This window comes from Herpailurus yagouaroundi, unplaced genomic scaffold (genome assembly GCF_014898765.1).
Source record: "Herpailurus yagouaroundi ecotype Mexico unplaced genomic scaffold, PumYag 196, whole genome shotgun sequence".
NCBI classification, from domain to species: domain Eukaryota; kingdom Metazoa; phylum Chordata; class Mammalia; order Carnivora; family Felidae; genus Herpailurus; species Herpailurus yagouaroundi.
In genome coordinates, this window is record NW_024412427.1 from 9,037,348 (window position 1) to 9,050,205 (window position 12,858).

The 12,858-nt window shown below is 36.2% G+C and overlaps 1 protein-coding gene and 1 long non-coding RNA gene across 5 annotated transcripts in view; one reads left to right on the forward strand and one right to left on the reverse strand.

Moving 5' to 3' along the window:
* RBL1 (RB transcriptional corepressor like 1) overlaps positions 1-12,858 on the forward strand; it is a 61,706-nt gene that overhangs the window by 12,819 nt on the left and 36,029 nt on the right. For all 4 annotated transcript variants that reach the window (XM_040447109.1, XM_040447110.1, XM_040447112.1 and 1 more), the window contains 5 exons: positions 1,659-1,708; positions 3,096-3,282; positions 4,450-4,616; positions 9,279-9,391; positions 9,582-9,685. In XM_040447109.1, coding sequence (XP_040303043.1) covers positions 1,659-1,708; positions 3,096-3,282; positions 4,450-4,616; positions 9,279-9,391; positions 9,582-9,685 — 621 coding nt within the window. The remainder of the gene's footprint in view (positions 1-1,658; positions 1,709-3,095; positions 3,283-4,449; positions 4,617-9,278; positions 9,392-9,581; positions 9,686-12,858) is intronic.
* The window catches only part of LOC121012232 (uncharacterized), a 44,617-nt gene continuing 42,220 nt past the window's right edge, over positions 10,462-12,858 (reverse strand). Inside the window, exon 3 of the long non-coding RNA XR_005782026.1 lies at positions 10,462-10,554. This is a non-coding gene — a long non-coding RNA (uncharacterized LOC121012232). The remainder of the gene's footprint in view (positions 10,555-12,858) is intronic.

Below are 12,858 nucleotides of genomic sequence, written 5' to 3' on the forward strand. Positions count from 1 at the left end.
GGTGTGCAAACTGAGCTGTTAAAGACTGTGACCAACTGTATGTACTGTCAAGTAAATTCATAGGCAGAGGCAGCTGTAAGAGGCTCTGATAAAAGAATTACGAAGAACAGAACATAAAAAGCAGGAGGTCAGAGTAAACTAATTTACTGCCACAATTTGAGTAACTGCTGAGTATTTTCTAAAGGTGGGATGATCTATAACAACTATAGCTTTAATTCCATATAAATAGAGCAGGAAATCCGTTATAGTTTTGTAGCTGCTTACAGGCTATCTGCATGCATTCTGGGTTTTCCTCTAGGTAATTCACTTAGCTATTTCTGTATTTATGAAATGGCTTATTCCTCTTGGTCTGTGTCTTCCCAAACATTGAGCCATTTAATCCAGCTAGTCCTTGAGTTTTCTCTTTGGTGAAAAAGGGTTTTAAATTAGGTCATCACTGTGGTACCCCTCTTTGTAGATATTATGAGATTTTTCTTTAAGCATAAAGTCTTTCCTACATGGTGGCTCTTCTTTTACACAAACTTTTGTATTTAGTGTTATCTTTCTTCCAGTGTGTGTGTGTGTGTGTGTGTGTGTGTGTGTGTGTGAGAGAGAGAGAGAGAGAGAGAGAGAGAGAGAGAGAGAGAGAGTCGTGGCTCCTTATCTGTATGTTAAACATCTCCAGCAAAGTAAACTTTGACAGGAACTCAAGGATTATGTCTTTTGTGCTCTGCAGCAGCAGCATACTAGTAGCTCTAAGGTTTAATGACCATACATCTTGATTTGCCTGGATTATCTAGTTTTGGGTTGTTGTCTTGGCATAATTATTATAGGACTTCATTTCACTCCTGAAGTATCCTGAGTTGGACAGTTGTCCTTCTGCTCTTGGGCCACAGATATTTTGTTTGGCCTGTGTAGGACGTTCTTTATTTTAATTTCATTCCATTTTAATTTACATATAAAGACTTTTTATGTGACAATCTCTTTCAAAAATCAGAAGCTATGGCAAAACAGGATTGGAATATCTACATGAATTTCTACATGGGTAACTCTGATCAAGTTAAATGATGGCCACGTCTTTTAAGATGGGAAGTATGCTTTCTACCCTTTTCATTTATGTATGTTGAGCTTTGACCCATGAAGGCATTTGCGTTTGCAACCCTGATGTATAGTAGTCTAAGCATAGTGTGGGGTACATAGAAAATATTATAAACTGTACTTTGCTTCTCTCACCAGCAACAGTACCTATATTCCCTTTGAATCTTTTTCTTGCCTGATACATATAATCATTCAATAAATGTTAGTTTCCCTTCTCCATAGACCAGGGTTTAAAATTGGACTGCTTTTGTCAGAATCACTTAGGGAGTTTATATAAAATGCTGCCTCAGCTCAGACCTTGGGGTCCATCAATCTGCATTTTTTAGAAGTTCCCCTAAGTGCTTCTTACGTCACTAGAATTTATAAACCACTGCCATAGGCCAACTTCAAAGTATTTTCAAAATGGACTTTAAACTTTTATTTGCACACTATATAGGTTTTACTGGTTTGAAAGAAATATTCAGTAATTCTCTTTTGTATATTATTTATAACAACTACCAATGTGAAAATTTAGATAAATGTCATGTTTTTGTATGTTATTGTGTTTAATTACATGTCACAAAATGACTTTTTCTTCCCAGATTTTAAAAGGAGAATGCCTCCTGGACCTTTCCAGTTTTACTGATAATAGGTAAGTATCTAACACTAATGGTATCTGCCATATGGTATCATATAATAATGATTTATTGCAACTTATTAAGTGGAACATTATATCAAATTAACTCCTTCAAACTCAAGTTCCTTCTGCATTAGTGGTATTAACTAGATGTTGTTAACTAAGCCTTGTTGTCTTTAAGTACACTTATTTTAGGAAACCTTTGCCACTTAAAAGAGCTCCTTCCAGAGAAACTCATAAACAGACCCAATGACTTCTGGCAAATTCAGAATGTATATATATTCAAAGCAACTATTGTTCTCTCAATGATCAGATCTTAATTAGGTTCAGCTAGTTTTGAGATTAAGTTTATACTCTCTTTTTGCTCATCTTTCAGAGTAATTTATTATCACTATATATGTGAATGTGAAGCATGTCCATAATCAGATAAGAACCTTCAATATTGTTAGATGGGCAGAGTTAAAAATTTGAAAGTCATCAGCTTTTCCAGGTCTTGGAGTCTAAATCTATCTTGAAGTGAAGATAAATCCATTGTGGAGATGCCTAGCTGTTTCAGTTGGTAGAGCATGCCACTGTTGATCTTGGGATCATGAGTTCAAGCCCCATGTTGAGTGTAGAGATTACTTTAATAAATAATTTTTTTTTTTAAAAAGGTAAATCTGTGTGTAACTTAGTTTTATTCTAGCTACTTAAAATCTTGGGGTGCGTGGCTGGCTCAGTCAGAAGAGCACAAGACTCTTGATCTCAGGCTTATCAGTTCAAGCCCCATGTTGGGTGTAGAGATTACTTAACAATAAAATCTTTAAAGGGGCACGTGGGTGGCTCAGTCGATTGAGTGTCTGACTTCAGCTCTGGTCATGATATCACAGTTCGTGAGTTCGAGCCCCAGACTCACTCCTGTCAGCACAGAGCCTGCTTTGGATCCTCTGTCCTCCTCTGCGCGCGCGCTCTCTCTCTCTGTCTCTGTCTCTCTCTCTCAAAAATGAATAAATATTAAAATAAAATCTTTATGGGATGCCTGGGTGGCTCAGTTGGTTAAGTGTCTGATTTCAGCTCAGGTCATGATCTCACAGTTCATGGGTTCAAGCCCCACATCAGGCTCTGTGGTGACAGCTCAGAGCCTGGAGCCTGCTTCGGATTCTGTGTCTCCCTCTCTCTCTGCCCCTCCCCCACTCGTGCTCTGTCTCTTCTCTCTCTCAAATAAACATTAAAAAAAAATTTTTTTTTTTAGTAAAATCTTTAAAGGGGCATCTGGGTGGCCAGCGGGTTAAGTAAGCATCCAACTCTTGATCTCAGCTCAGGTCATGATCCTTTCTCTCTTTCTCTCTCTCAAAATAAATAAACTTTAAAAAAAATAATTTAAAAAAATCTTTAAAAGTAAATAAAATAATTCTCTTTTCAGCAAAGCAGTGAACAAGGAGTATGAAGAATATGTTTTAACTGTTGGTGATTTTGATGAGAGGATCTTTTTGGGAGCAGATGCAGAAGAGGAAATTGGAACGCCTCGAAAGTTCACTGGTGATGCCCCATTAGGGAAACTGACAGCACAGGCTAATGTGGACTGTAATCTTCAACAACACTTTGAAAAAGTAATATAACTTAGCCTGGCCTCAGTCTTGAATGATCTTTTTCTCTCTGTTTGATTCTACTAACAACAGACACATCTTTCAAGTTAAATCTTGAGTTTCTTCTACTAATATATATTTTCCATGAAAGCCTTAAAAGGTAATTTTTAAAAGTGGCATTTAGGGGGCACCTGGGCAGCTCAGTCAGTTAAGCATCTGACTTTGTCTCAGGTCATGATCTCACAGCTTGTGGGTTCGAGCCCCACGTCGGGCTCTGTGCTGACAGCTCAGAGCCTGGAGCCTACTTTGTATTCTCTCTCTCTCTCTCTCTCTCTCTCTCTCTCTCTCAATCCCTCTCTCCCTCTCCCCCTCTCTCTCCCCCTCTCTATCCCTATCCCTCTCCCTCCCTCCCTCCCTCCCTCTCTCCCTCTGCCCCTCCCTCCCTCTCTCTCCACCTTCCCCTCTCACACTCTGTCTCTCTCTGTCTCTCAAAAATAAATAAACATTAAAGAAAATTAAAAGTGGCATTTAGTATTACCTCATTTCTTGATGCTTTTCATATTTTTGATGTATTTTCCCAGAATGCCTGGACTTTTCAGTAGGGTGTGTGTCTTTTGACATAAAGAAGGGTTTATGCTTTCTTATCATTCTTTGCATCACTTTAGCCACTTGCTTTAAAATTTAGTTTCCTTCTACCCATGACAAACTATGTGCTTTCCCTGAACTTTAGCCATACAACTCTTGGCTTGATTGTGAATAGTGAAGGCTTAATTCTGTATTTATGTGTAAAATGGGTTGGAGAATGAGGTCTAATGGAAAATTTACTGGTCTAGAAGGTAGAAAACCTGTTTTAGACCAAGCCTCTTCCATTAACTTTATCAGCTTCAACAGTTTTTTAAACTTTTCTGTGCTTGTTTCATATGTAAAGTGAAAATGTGTATATTTCAAATGAGTATTATGATAAAATGAGATAATAAGTAGTAAGTACTTTGAAAAAGTGTTTTTTTGAATGTGAGGATATTATTAGCATTATATTGTTAAAAATTTGGTGGATAACCAGAGGAGGGAGGAAAAAAGTACTACTAAATATGAATAGAGAAGGTGATACATACACTGAATTAAACACATAATGAGGGCAAGGTAACTTTTTAATCTTTTTAAACTTTTTAAAAGATTTTTCTTTTTTGACAGAAAACATCATTTGCACCTTCTACCCCACTGACAGGACGGCGATATTTACAAGAAAAAGAAGCAGTCATTACTCCTGTTGCTTCAGCCACTCAAAGTGTGAGCCGGTTACAGAGTATTGTGGCTGGACTGAAAAATGCACCAAGTGAACAACTTATGAATATTTTTGAGTAAGTATAATATTATCTTTCTAAATAAATTTTAATTACAAGGTATGTTGACCTAAAATCAGATGGAAGTACCTATTAAAGTTACACAGAGATATTATTTCATAATATTATAGACCTTAAAGTTTAAATAACCTCTTAAGGTTATTTAGCCCTGACATCCCACTCTTATATCTACCCCTAAGTTATGCATTAATAGGTTTTCTTCTTACATTGACTTTAAATGGGTTCAGTCTAAATGTTCATCAAGTGGGAGACTGAATACATATTGATGGTGCAGCAGTAAATGGAATTTTAATGCAGTTGCTTAAGATAAAGAGGCATGTGTCCTAGTAAAGATGGTAAATAGAAGCCAGATCAGAGAACTTTCTTTCCTAATACTTAGTGAAATAAGAGAATAGTAAAAACCAGCAAACTACTTACTAGCAGCAACCAAATGAGAGGGCTATGATTTCATGCTATAAATTTCCAAAATGATGGTAAGGAAAGGAATGGATGGTTCTTATATGCCCATCTCCAAGAAGCATTACTAGGGAAAGAAGATATGTTGATGGATCTTGAGAATGTTAATACCCCAGATGTAGAGAGAAACAAATGGGGTTAGCAGGAAAATGAGTAAAAGGTCATAGATACCTTCGCAGGTGAAAGCCCCTATATTCCACCACCAAGATCGCAGCAGAAATATGAAAAACTCCCAGGGCCTGTCCTTTTCCAAGGTTCCATACCGATTTGGGTGAGATCCTAATCCTAATAGAACTAGAAGATATCTCTGACTAGATATAGTGAACCCTGGAATAGGGATATTTAACTAAATTTCAGAAGAGTAATAAGCAAAGCCCTGATCTTCTAACAAAAGCTGAACATAACACCACCTGAGCTCTCTTCTACTCCCCAAACCTTTAGTTTACAGAAAAGTAGACAGAACAATCCTAACCTCAGACACAGCTCAAAAGATATGCAGACTGCTGATAGGGTGGGAAGACTGTCATGGAGAGCTTCAATCCTCATAGCACTTGAATAAAATAGATCTGGACTAAACTGTGTAAGCATGAACAAGTTGAAAAGAAGTGTCAAGGTAATGATGCAAACATTTTATAGCAACAAGAGAAAGTGGGAAGCACGAAAACATAGTATGCAAAACACAAAGGACCTAGAAACAAATAAATGGGAAGACATTCCATGTTCATGGATGGGAAGATTTAATATTGTTAAAATGTCCTTATTACCCAAAATAATCTGTAGATTCAGTACAGTCCATATCAAAATGCCTGTGGCATTGTTTATAGAAATAGAAAAAAAATTACTATAATTTCATGTAGAATTTCAAAATACCTTTAAAACAATAAAGCAAGAACAACAAAGCTGGAATGCTTCCTGACTTCAAAATATATTGCAAAGCTACCATAGTCAAAACAGAATTGGATTGACATAAAGACAGGCTTGTAGACCAATAGAACAGACTAGAGAATGCTAAAATAAATCTTCATGTATTTGGTTAAATGATCCTTGACAAAGGTGCCAAGACTACGTTATGGGGAAAGGATAGTCTCTTCAACAAATGCTGCTGGGAAAACTAGATGTCTACATGCAAAATAATGAAGGTGGACTCTTATCTTACACCATATCCAACAGTTAACTCAAAAAGTTAACTTAAAAACCTAGACATGAGGGGCACCTGGGTGGCTCAGTTGGTTAATCATCCAACTCTTGATTTTGGCTCAGGTCATAATCTCACAGTTCATGGAATTCTCTCTCCCTCTCTCTCTGCAGCCCCCCCCCCCAAAATAAATAAATAAACTTTAGAAAAATAGTTTAAAAAAATTAAAGACAGCCTAATTGGAAGAAAACATTACTCAAGAGGCACAGCTTGCATTAGAAGAACTTGATAAAAACAAAGTATTTTTGCCATATGTGTTGCTTACCTCTCTACACATCATACTGGTCTGTTTGGACATGGAGTTGGGAGTCCTGAACACTGCACTCATTATCTGGTTTCAGGCAGATCACTTTTCTTTCTCATAGTCTGGATTTGTTTTTCATTTCTTTTTTTTTCCTAATGTTTATTTATTTTTGAGTGAGAGAGCACAAGCAGGGGAGGGGCAAAAAGAGAGGGGGACAGAGGATCGGAAGAGGGCTCTGTGCTGACAGCAGAGAGCCCAGTGTGGAGCTTGAACTCACAAACCGTGAGGTCATGACCTGAGCCAAAGTTGGACGCTTAACCACTGAGCCACCCAGTTGCCCTTGTTTGTCATTTCTGAATTAAGATTCTGTGTTTGAATGAAAGAAAGGTAACAATATAAGGGTAACAGTTATTTCTTGCTAAGTGCCTTTTTAGTGCTGTATTTTTCTATTTATTATTATTTAGGCTTTGATGAGAATTACATACAGTTTATTGTTCCACTACTATAAATATATATAGTTGACCCTTGAACAGCATGGGGGTTAGAGTCACCAACCCTCCACACAATCAAAAAATATGTATATAACTTTTTTTTTTAAGTAATGTCTCCACCCAACATGGGGCTCAAACTTATGATCCTGAGATCAAGTCACATGCTCTACCGACTGAGCCAGCCAGGTACTCCATAACTAATGATTCCCCAAAATCTAACTAGTAACAGCCTACTGTTGACTAGAAGAAGCCTTATCAGTAACATAAACAGTTGATAGACACATGTTTTGTATGTTATATGTATTGTATACTGTATTCTTAGAATAAATTCAGCTCGCGAAGAGAAAATGTTATTAAGAAAATCATAAAGAGGGGCGCCTGGGTGGCTCAGTTGGTTAGGTATCTGACTTTGGCTCAGGTCACGATCTCATGGTTCATGGGTTCTAGCCCCACATCAGGCTCTCTGCTGTCTGTACAGGGCCCACTTCGGATATTCTGTCCCCCCTCTCTCTTTGCCCCTTCCTCCATTCCTCCCTCTCTCTCTCTGTCTCTCAAATGTAAACATTAAAAAAATTTACAAAAAAACCATAAAGAGAAAATACATTTGCAATACTGTACTATATTGAAAAAAATCCACTTATAGGTGGACCTGCACACTTCAAACTCATCTTGTTGAAGGATCAACTGTATCTATTATATATATATTATATATAATATATATATGAATACTGCTATAGCCTCTATTTTTCTTTAAATCAGGTTTATTGGAGTATAATTTATATGCAATAGGAGTCATCCTTTTAACTGTATAGTTGTATGAAATTTGACAAATGCATAGTTATGTAACCACCACCATCACAAGCAAGATGTAGAACAATTCCATTAGCCCCCAAAATGTATGCCCCGTTTTAGTCAACCCCTGTGTCATTCCCACCCACTGGCAAATACTGATTTATTTTTTATCCCTATAATATGACCTATTATATATTATATACATAATATATATAAGTGTATAGTTGTATGATTATATAATATATAATTAAAATAATATGTAATATAATATATTATTACAATTATATATAATTATGTGTAATGTTTATAATATAATTATAATAATGTATTTATAATATAATTATAATTTGGAATTTCAACTTTATATTTACTTATATGAGTATATTTTTATATATTAATATATATAATTATAAATATATGTATTTAAAATCATAATTATATTAGGAATTAAGTCTGGAATTTCAACATTATATTTATATTTACATAAGTATATTTTATATATTAATATATATAATTATAAGTATATGTATTTAAAATTATATTTGGGGGGCGCCTGGGTGGCGCAGTCGGTTAAGCGTCCGACTTCAACCAGGTCACGATCTCGCGGTTCGTGAGTTCGAGCTCCGCATCAGGCTCTGGGCTGATGGCTCAGAGCCTGGAGCCTGTTTCTGATTCTGTGTCTCCCTCTCTCTCTGCCCCTCCCCCGTTCGTGCTCTGTCTCTCTCTGTCCCAAAAATAAAAATAAACGTTTGGAAGAAAAAAAAAAAAAATTTAAAATTATATTTGGAATTAAATTTGGAATTTCAACATTTATATTTATAATTATACAATTATAATATAATTATAATAATATATTACATTTATAATATAATTGTGTTTCTAATTATAATTATTTATAATATATAATTATATATGTAATATATATAAATATATAGTAAATTATATTACATATTATAATATGTATGGGTAATATATACATAAATACTGCTATAGCCTCTATTTTTATTAAATCAGGTTTATTGGAGTATAATTTATATGTCAATTTATATATATATAAATTTATGTAATTTTATATAAATTTGTATATATATTATATATATATAAATTTATATAATTCACAATAAGAGTCATCCTTTTAACAATTTCATTAGCCCCTAAAATTTATGCCCCTTTTAGTCAACCCCTGTGTCATCCCACCCACTGGCAAATACGGATATATCTTTATCCCTATAATTTGGCCTTTTCTAAAATGTCATATAAATAGAAGAACAAAAGAGATAATATTGACACTGCTAATGTTGAAATTCCAAAACAGTATGCCAGATGATTTTGTTTAAAAGCTGTAGATTTATTTGAAACATGCTTTTAACATATCTAGATTTACAGTTGGGAATAAAACTGTGGTCACTAAAACCAAATTCTTGAAATGTTGGTAGTCTGGATTTTTTTCCTGGTAATTAGGTTCCTCTTCTATTTTATAGATCTTGTATACGTAATCCTATGGAAAACATTATGAAAATAGTGAAAGGAATAGGAGAGACTTTCTGCCAACACTATACTCAATCAACAGATGAACAGCCGGGATCGCACATAGGTAAGAAGACAAAACTAAAGTTGACACAGCATTGAAAGTAGATAGATTGGCCCTAAAAAAGTAGAAATTAAATTTTTTCCTTCCTTGCTATTCTTAATGTATAAGATTTAAGCTTATATAAGTTTTGTCTTTCAGTGCTTAACAGTTACATTTCAGTAGCAAATATTTTCCCTTTTATTCCCCTCCGTAGACTTTGCTGTAAACAGACTAAAACTTGCAGAAATTTTGTATTATAAAATATTAGAGACTGTAATGGTTCAGGAAACACGAAGACTTCATGGAATGGACATGTCAGTAAGTAAATCCATTCTCCCAAGCACTGGTAAGGTTCAAAATTCCTAAGCCTTAAAACAGTGTATTGAGAGGCTCTAAGGGTGTTGTGGGCATCAGCAGTTAATAGCAAACTTAGCCAGTATGACTTGCTAGTTGGCCCTAGTTGTGTTTTGCACATCTAGACCTGGCCACCTCTAGGTAGAAATGTAAAGTACATGAAATTAATCTCTGCTACATCATTAGTATCCTTTCCCTTCAGGTCCTTTCATTTCCAGCTAGCTAATAATGAGTCACCCCCCTCCCCCAACTATTAACCCGACTGATAATTAAGATATTTGCTCATACCTCCCAGGAATTTTTGAGGAATAAACTGTGAGTGGCTTGTTAAGAAATTGCTTTGTGTCCTTTGATCATTTGATAAGTCTGACCACTCTTTCCAATAGCTATTTAAAGGAATTTTTCAAAAAAGTCAAAGTTGTTGGGGTACATGGCTGGCTCAGTTCGCAGAGTATGTGACTCTTGATCTTAGGGTGGTGAGTTTAAGCCCCATGTTGGGCATAGAGCTTACTATAAATACATAAGTAAATACATACATATGTACACACGTACATATATACATACTGTTTATAAAAACTCAAAGCTGTTAATATCTTTCAGTTTCCTCCTCCTCCTCTTTCTTGTCACTCTTGGAGTCCTCTGACTTTCAGTTCCATTAGCAACAGGTTGATGTCTAGGGGTGCAGCATAACTAATGTAATAAAATTTCTTTTAGTTTTCATTCTGGAAATGTTCATCTCTCTCTTGTGTTGGTCCACCTTTTTCCTGGATTTCATGGCTTTCTCTTTTGTGATTTATCTTAATATTTGATAGAGCATATGGTTCCATAGCTTCCTGAGAAAGAAGTAAATTTTCAACTTTTTATTTTGAAATAATTATAGATTCACAGAAAATTACAGAAGTAGTACAGAGAGGTCCTATGTAGTCAGTTGCCCCCAGTGGCTACATTTTACATAGTGTAATATCAAAACTAGGAAATTAATATTGGAACAATGTATGTATCTTCTTCCATTGCATCACTTGTGGATTAATGCTACTACCACCAAAATCAAGATACTGAATTGTTCTGTTATTACAACAATCTCCCTCATGCTACCCTTTTGTAGTAATGCTCATTCTACTCACACTCTTTATGAGTTCAATTTTTTTTTAATTTGTTAAGGTTCATTTTATGACCCCTAGTGTATTCTGCTGTTGTTGGGTAGAGTGTTCTGTAAATGTCAGTTCTATAGTATTAATTGTGGTGGTGTTGACTTCTTCTGTATCCTTGTTCATTTTCTGTCTGGCTCTATCAGTTGTTGAGAGCAGTATTGAAGTCTCCAGATATAATTGTAGATTTATCTATTTCTCCTTTCAGTTCTTTCCTTTTTTTTTCAGATTTATTTTTAAGTAATCTCCCTACCCAGTGTGGGGCTCAAACTCACAACTCCAAGATCAGGTAATCTACCAACTGAGCCAGCCAGGCACCCCTCTCCTTTCAGTTCTATCAGGTTATTTTTTATTCATATATTTTGAAGCTCTGCTGTTTGATATATACACATTGAAGATTGCTATGTCTTCTTGCCTTTTATCATGAGATAATGTCCTCTCTGAAGCCGTTAATTGTTCCAAAGTCTTATCTTTTGTTCATATATAGCCACTCCTGTTTTTGATTGTTTGCATGGTATGTCTTTTTCCATCCTTTTCTTTTTTTTTAAGTTTATTAATTTATTTTGAGAGAGAGAGAATGCGCTCAAGTGCACTTGAGCAGGGGAGGGATAGGGAGGGGGAGGGAATCCCAAGCATGCTCTGTGCTGTCAGGATGGAGCCCAGTGCAGGGCTCAATCTCACAAACCCTAAGATCGTGAGCTGAGACAAAATCAAGATTCAATTGCTTAACTGACTGAGCCACCCAGGCACCTCTCTATCCTTTTATTTTCAACCTACATGTATCATTATATTTGAGGTGAATTTCTTATAGGCAGCATGTAATTGAGTCACATTTTTTCATCTCAGTCTCTTTAAATCAGTAAATTCAGACTTACATTTAATTATTGATCTGTTAGGGCATATGTCTGCCATTTTATTTCTTGTTTTCTGTTTGTACTCTTTGGTGTTTTGTTTGTTTTTTTTTCACCCATCTTCCTCTTGATTACCTGAACATTTTTTATTTGTTTTAAAAAAATTTTTTTTAACATTTATTTATTTTTGAGAGACAGAGATAGAGCACAAGTTGGGGAGGGGCAGAGAGAGAGGGAGACACAGAATCTGAAGTGGGCTCCAGGCTCTGAGTTGTCAGCACAGAGCCCAACGCAGGGCTTGAACTCACGAACTGTGAAATCCTGACCTGACCCGGAGTTGGACACTTAACCGACTGAGCCACCCAGGTGCCCCTATTTGTTTATTAAACTCTATGCCCAACATAGGGCTTGAACTCATGACCCTGAGACCAAGAGTTGCATGCTCTACTGACTGAGCCAGCCAGGCACCCCTGCTTGAACATTTTTTAGACTGTTATTCTTTGTATGGATTTGTTTTAGTTGTTACTCTAAATATTACGTTATATATGCATATCTTCACAGTCCACTGGTATAGACATTTTACAGTTCAAACAAAATGTAAAAGCCTTAAGGCCCTTTTTTAAAACTCTGCATAAAGGCTTTATTTTATTTTATTTTTGTTTTGTTTTGTTTATTTTTTAGAGAGAGAGTATGTGTGAGCTGGGGAGAGGGGCAGAGGGAAAGAAAGAATCCCAAGCAGGCTGCACCCTCAACACAGAATCTGACGTGGGGCTCAATCCATGACCCTGGGATATTTAAAAATTTTTTTTTCAACGTTTATTTATTTTTGGGACAGAGAGAGACAGAGCATGAATGGGGGAGGGGCAGAGAGAGAGGGAGACACAGAATCGGAAACAGGCTCCAGGCTCTGAGCCATCAGCCCAGAGCCCGACACGGGGCTCGAACTCATGGACCGCGAGATCGTGACCTGGCTGAAGTCAGACACTTAACCGACTGCGCCACCCAGGCGCCCCGACCCTGGGATATTTAAAGTTTATTTATTTATTTAGAGAGAGAGCACGAGTAGGGAAGAGGCAGAAGAGAGGGAGGGAGAGAGAATCCCAAGAGATTTGTGCAAACCCAAGGCTCAATCCCATGA